General features: G+C 38.1%; 1 protein-coding gene across 3 annotated transcripts in view; it reads left to right on the forward strand.

Moving 5' to 3' along the window:
- The window catches only part of LOC135105744 (mucin-2-like), a 22794-nt gene extending 16210 nt beyond the window's left edge, over positions 1 to 6584 (forward strand). The window contains exons 11-14 of one of the 3 annotated variants that reach the window (XR_010270999.1): positions 84 to 208; positions 1291 to 1391; positions 4910 to 4967; positions 5237 to 5376. Coding sequence is in view for 2 of the 3 variants with exons in the window: in XM_064014202.1 (XP_063870272.1) it covers positions 84 to 208; positions 1291 to 1391; positions 5237 to 5368 (358 nt within the window). In the remaining variant the exon portion in view is untranslated. Of the gene's footprint in view, positions 1 to 83; positions 209 to 1290; positions 1392 to 1764; positions 1916 to 4909; positions 4968 to 5236 lie in introns of all 3 variants that reach the window. The other 2 variants (XM_064014208.1, XM_064014202.1) reach the window with 2 other exon arrangements.
- The last annotated feature ends 768 nt before the right edge of the window (positions 6585 to 7352 follow it).

Below are 7352 nucleotides of genomic sequence, written 5' to 3' on the forward strand. Positions count from 1 at the left end.
TCATGAATATGGACTGGAGTCCCACCCTACTCACTATGCCAGTCATAGTGAATTTGATGATAATGATGCTCTTTCCCCATCAGGGTGGTCATCCCACTGTGTGGAGGCAACATTGACACCACTGTGCTGGGTCGGTGTCTGGAGCGTGGTCTAGCAGCTGATGGACGATTGGTCAAATTTACTGTGACAGTCAGTGACCGACCTGGAGGTCAGTGCCAGCTCAGCTTTATACATGTTTATTATTTTTATCTTATTCTTTGAAAAGTTTTTGGTCAAAATTATTTTGTAGACTTTAAATTTGAGGGCATTGTTTTCAAGTAAAAATTATATATATATTACATGATCCTTGGTACACTTGCTCACTGTGGTCTTCATAATCTGCTATCAGTACAGAGCTGCGTGTGGGGAGATGTTTGTTTAGCCTCCAATTTGCATCTTCTATGAATATTTCTTTATATACATTACCAACCTTTACTCATCTAGTATACTCACCTGTTAAGGCAAGAAGCCAGTAGTACTTCTTGTTTAAAACATACATCTATCATCTTCATCTGTAAATATATCTGATCTTCTTTTAAAGTGCCCTAGTGGCTCAGCACTAACAATTTGATTACTGAGTTTATTCTAGTCATCAACCACTCTATTTGAGAACCAATATCTTCCTTGGTCTTCTTTTTAATCTAATTTTATCAGCCTGAATCCATTACTTATTAATATCCTGGTGACTAACCCTTAGGATGTTGTTTATATTACCGTTGTTATATCTCTAATGAATATAAATTTAAAGATTTTAATCTCTTGTAAGGAATATTTTGCATCCCTTATATCTTTTTAGTCATTTGTTTTTGTACTGATTCTAACAGATCCATATCCTTTCTGTAATGTTGGAACTGCACAGCATTGTGTAGATGAGGTGTGACTAATGCCAAATATATCTTTAACATTACTTTAGGACTTATGCTTTTAACACTCCTAAAAGTAAATCTTAATACACCTTTAGCATTATTTCTAGCCTCTATGCATTGTTTTCTGTGATTGAGACCTGAGCTATGGGAGGTCCATCTGTGTATTTACAATATGTTTAAAGGAAGAGCACTTGACTCTATTTGTTTCAAAGTGTTTCTTTATTTTTTAAAACCATTGTTTGTAGTGCCATTTGAATGGTCAACTAAGAGGTTCTTCTTAGTTGCTTACAAGAGAACACATTTTACCTAAATAGGAGTATAATGTACATTTCTGATTCAACTTTCAGAGATGCATTGCTGAGATGAGATGACTTTACATTTACAGGTATCGCGGAGCTGACACGATTGCTAGCCAACCTCGGCGTTTCCATCAAGGACATGGTACATGAGCGAGCATGGATCAGGAGTGACATCTTCAGTGTAGAGGTAAGAACAGAGCTTTAATGTGCATACTGTGTATTTAAAATATCCAGCTTTGATAATTTTGCAGAAGGGTGTAGTAGAGCGTAACTTTTAACTAAATTTGATTTGCTCTCCTAGTGTGAATCTACCTTTCTCTCAGAAAGCACAAACTGTAGGACTTACATTAATTTCCTTTCCTGCTTTGCATTCAGGTGTAGTGTAGCACAATAGGGATGAAGCTTGTCCATATTTCTCATATTCTAAGATCATGTCCAGGTTATACAAGAGTAGGTAGATGAGGCATACTTTTAACTTCCCAAGTGGACAGAATACATGTTAATCATTGGGCAGCAATGGTGGTGTGGGTATAAGTGTGGCTTGCGATGGTGTCTGGCAGGTGAAGGTGCTGTGTGAAACCAGAGATAAGGAACACTCGGAGGAGCTGCGCAACGCTCTCCTACAGCGCTACAAGATACTCCGCTTCGGCAGTCAGTCTCCTCCTGGGGCGATGGGCCAGTAACTCTCTTTTGATCTTCTTTCTTCTTGAGGTTTATATTTAGTTTGTGCACAGATTTTTTTTAACTTTTGCTTGTATTGTCAAATTAATTTTTTGTCCTCCCACTTATCGCCAAGGAACAATATGGAATCAAGTGGGCAGTGCCGAGTGTTTTTCTTTTATTCTGTTTTGTAGTACAGCATCATATTACAAGGGACTTTTTGCTTTTGATGCACAGTATGCCCTTTGTACTGTATGTATTTGTAATCTAGATCACATGTTTTCATATTCATCCAAAGGGGTTTGGGATCCATCTCATCAGTCTTCAATTAATTAGAATTATTTAAACCATGTCCCCCAAAAGTATTAATCTTATGCCATTTACCAGAGCTCTGATTCTGCTCAATAGAGAAATCTGAAGTTTTTGTGGAGCGCTGCATGTCTAGCTTAGCTTTAATATGTAATCTTACATGTTTTGATATAGATGAAACACCAGATCAGATAAAAGTAAAAACAATGCCTCTGAGAAATAATAGGACAGTAGTACAAAGTCCAATAAAGTATGTAAAGAAAGAAGACATATCTTAGAAGGAATAAAGATAAAGATATCTTCCTTTAAACACAGATAAGTACATACATTGTCAAATGAAATTATAGTTCAGTATCCAAGTTTAACAAATACAATGCACATTTAAGAATTTTCATAAAACATGGTTCTTAAAAAATTTGTCTCATAATTTTAGAATTGGTGGAAAAGTGGGAGGTGTTTTGCACTGGCATATTGATTGCATAGAGTAAATTTGAAACAAAAGCTAAGTTTAGAAGATGGAGAGAGGATAGGAATCTAAGGGTTTGATGCTAAATGTACATAACACATAAAACAAGGATCATGATTTCCTTTGAGAGCAGTGTAAAATCTGAAGCTGCATGGCTATGTGCATTATGCTGAAAGAGTGTGGGTCTTAATTCTTTTCTTTGTAATGTACATGCTATAGTGTACACTGCACAAGATATTTAGTAAGATTAGAGGTAGGTCACAGAGTGTGGAAATTTAGAGAAAAAGGGATAGGAGAGATGGACAAGTGCAGTCAGACCTAAATGGTGAATACATTGAATGTGTAAAGAAATCTTCATGCTTGGGAGATGTGACCAGTATTGGAAGTGGCGCAGATGCTAGTGAAGTGGCAAGATTTAGAAAGGTTTGAGAGAGACCCAGGAATCTGTTTGCTTCATCAACACCAATGATGGTGCACTTGTACACATTTTATATGAGGAAGGTAATGTATGTATGTTAGTGATGCATGCAAGGTGAAGGAATGTTTGTGGTCTACAGCAGACAGATGAGGGTGATTAGATGGATATGTAGTGCATCACTGAACAGTAGATTTGGAATCAAAGATTGTGAGGTAATAGAGAATATAGGAGTCAACTGTATTAATACGTAGGGAAGAGGTAGACTGAGGTGGTCTGGGCATACTGACTTGATGCCAGAAAGAACTGCAAGAAAAGTGTTTGATATCTAAAATTAGTTGGTAAAGGTCCTAGTGATATCTAAAATTAGTTGGTAAAGGTCCTAGAGAGATATACAAGGAAACTTTGAACAATGTAGCCTGGAAGAACCTTAGAGATCTAGGGCTGTGCATGGAAGCAGCTAGAGACCATGCATCCTTGTGAGCTTCCATTAGATGAACAAGGCCAACACATGCAAGCTTGTATGGAACCTTTCAACAAGATGATGGTGATGATAAATATGACCCTTCTTAAACATTAGATATCAATGTCAGAACCCTCCATTCCAAATTTATTGTTGAAGTGCAAAGAGTGAGGTATTTGTTATTAATGAAGTGTTGCAGCATATGCCTTATCTGCCTGGTTCCTTGTGATTTAACTTCATTGAATATAATACTGTGCCAGGATGGTTGGAATTTCCTTTGAGTCTTTGCTGGTCATTTGTTGAAATATATTTGGTTGATGGCATAAGTATGCATTGTAGTGTGTAGTGTGAGGTAATTTAAGGTCACTTTCAATCACAATTCTGAAGCAACCCTCCTGATACATATGACTTGAAGATAAATATTCCACTTACTGTGTAGGCAGATTTGCTCTCACATGCACATAAGTATAGTATTTTCACAGCTTTCAGGTCTCCTTCCTGGCTCTCTGTTGGAATTCCTATGTGTATATGGTGAATGGTGTTATAAAATACATATACTGTATATACATTGGCAGGGTGTATATATATATATATATATATATATATATATATATATATATATATATATATATATATATATATATATATATATATATATATATATATATATATATATATATATATATATATATATATATATATATATACACACACACACACACACACACACACACACACACACACACACACACACACAAGACATCTGGAAACTGGGAATGGATTTGCTACAATAATAGCTGGTGTTTTTTTCTTTAAGCATCAGAAAATGAAAAGAGAAAGGTGATTGCAGAGAACACTGTCAGGTTTTAAGCTTTCTTTTAATTGCAGCTGCATAGTATTTTTTATATTGCAGAACTTGCTTTTTTTCCTGCACTTAGTTACCCATATCAGAGACTATTGTTTATGTGGATGTATTGCACGGAATAGTTGTAGTATATTGTGTTGAGTATTAATATATGTTTATTTATGTTCGTAATACTGCAGCCAGCATGAATGTGTTTTAAGTGAATAAAAAAAATCCATAATTCTGCAGCATTTTGAGTCAGTTTGCTGTATATAACACCAATGGCAGCAGTGTCATGGTCTGAGTAATGTAGCTCAGCTATGTAGGCGACAGATGCCTCCATTATCAACACTAGATTTATTTTGTTGAGTTCCTGTGCACACACACACACACACACACACACACACACACACACACACACACACACACACACACACACACACACACACACACACACACACACACACACACACACACACACACACACACTCGGACATGCTTTAACAATGTATTTCAAAGTTATACAGAAACCTCCCTTCTTTCACAAGTAATGGGGATGCACCTGATCACCACGGGGCACGAGGAGGCAGGTTGCAGCAGGTGAAGGTGAGACACACAATGGGAATATACCGACACACTACACACCATTTTTCTCCTTCATAGGATTTGGAGAAAAAGAAGAATTCTTTTACGTTATATACATGTGCAGTGCGCGAATTTAGCCCTGTTAGTGTTTTATTTGTTTATTTATTTATCTATTTTATTTGTTTATTTATTTAGTTTGTTATTGTTTTATCCTTCCTTCAGGAAGTTACACACATTGCTTTGATGATTGTGTGAGGTGCTGAAGTGTTTTCCTTATTCTTGTGTTGCAGGTGAAGGTAATGGCCGAGACCAGGGACTATGAACATTGGCTGGAGCTGAAGTCTGCACTTGAACAGCGATACAAAAGACTGCGCTTCGCTCTGCCTGATCTTGTGCATGATAGCACGCCCTCTTACCCTTAGTCAGTCCATTACACCACCGCATCCTTTGTATTTGTAGTGTGCCTCCAAGACTGCAGCATTCAATTTATGACGGACTGTCTTTCCCATGGTGGACTCCCATATGAATGAATATTATTTTTGAATTAGGCATTTTCACCATGGGATGATAGGTGATAAGTATAGCACGTAATTAAAGAACAGCGAGGCTTGGGAATGTGTAGGGGCTGGTCCACCACACTAGTCTACTCTCATTTATCTCGTTAACAATGTTAGTAGTGTCTCTTTAGCTTCTTACCTTATCACATACTGAGCTTAAGACAATCACTGTTACTGCAGCAATAATTCTGTGCTATGATGTGTTAATGAAAATTTTAAAAGTATCATCTTCATGAAATGTGCTCGTGTGGGAGCGAAAGCTGAGTCAGGACAGGGACAGCTGTGTGGAAGGGGATTTGGGGAAGAACCAAGGGAGAGTTAAAGGTGGGCAGCCACGGAATAAAGTGTGGGCAAGTGGCATGCCTAGAGTAGCAAGGGAAGGGAGGTGTACTGGGCAGTGGGGACATGCACACGCTTTTGTTGTGAGGGATTAGTATATTGGAATGTATATATAAAATTAATGATGATGATGATGATGATGATAATAATAATAATAATAATAATAATAATAATAATAATGATTTATAACATGATTTTTTTTTTGTTCTTTTGTTGCGAGATGTATATACGGGATTGATTATAGATATTTTCGTAATTATATATCGAAAAAGAATGCCCTTGTCATTTGATCAGTCGAGGCAATGCTACATGATTACGTGTTACCCAGCCGACAGTCACGCTGGGGCTGGTGAGTCATGTACGCATCTCTTCTTGCACTCAGTTTGTATTGAAACACAGTGAAAAGTCATTTACTAAGAACTTCAAGTTTGGGAAAGAAACTGGGCTAGAAGTTAAGGTTTAATTATCTTGCCTTCGGTCAGAACGAAAAAGCAGCAGACGCGGAGGCGGAGAGGGTGGGGAGTGAGCAGGCAGGTAGGTAGGTGGAGGGTTGGTAGCGCAGGTCAGCAGGAATGATGAGACCAGGATGGTAGGTGAGAGGGTGAGGCTGTGAGAGATGTACTTAAGTCATTCACACTGCTGCTTTCTTGGCTTGCCCCATCACGACGGCAATATTATGTTATTAGGTTTCCATTGGTCGTATTCTATTTTCATGTAGTATTTTGAATAAAGTCTCATTCCACGCAGCACCTAAATAACCCCCTGCCCGTGTGAACAAGAAAGAGAAATGTGAATCAAAGCGTCTTCCAAGAGCGGAATACTCTGAAGAGGCCGAGCCCTGTGAGGTTTGAGGCGAGTGTAGTGTGGGGCTGCAGCACGGAGTAAGACACGCCCATGTTCAGGTTTGTTGTGTTCACGGTTGAACGTTACATGTAATGTTCCCTGCAGACTCCTTGCGCTATTTATGCTCAGAAGGTGTGCTTATATCGAAAGAGTTTTGTATTCAACATCGATCTTGAAATTACCTTGATTTAACAATTAAGAGAGAGAGAGAGAGAGAGAGAGAGAGAGAGAGAGAGAATTACACCTTTTATAATTTAATGTGAGTAGACATGGGCTGGACATGTCATGCCTCTAACATACTGTAGATGCACAGTTACGTTAACAGAACGAGAATCTGGTAACAGTAACATAAGACAAGGCACAAAATGAGCCTTCTCTGGAGAAATGAGGTGAGAATTTGCTGCGAACAGGCAACAAATATGAGTGGTTTATCCTAAAGCAGACTCTGGCTAATAATGACGATGACGATAATAATGCATATATTTAATAGTCATGGTGCAGGAGGTTCAGTCTTATTACATGAAAACAAAAGCGTGGTTTACACGTAGGAGGAACACCAATGCCTTTAACTTCAAACGTAGAATCCCAACAGAAGCGAAAACACAGCACCACACACACACACACCTGTCGTGCACCTCAACGTCAACATAATTTTCTACACATTTCA

The sequence above is a fragment of the Scylla paramamosain genome, chromosome 1 (assembly GCF_035594125.1).
Source record: "Scylla paramamosain isolate STU-SP2022 chromosome 1, ASM3559412v1, whole genome shotgun sequence".
Classification (NCBI taxonomy): domain Eukaryota; kingdom Metazoa; phylum Arthropoda; class Malacostraca; order Decapoda; family Portunidae; genus Scylla; species Scylla paramamosain.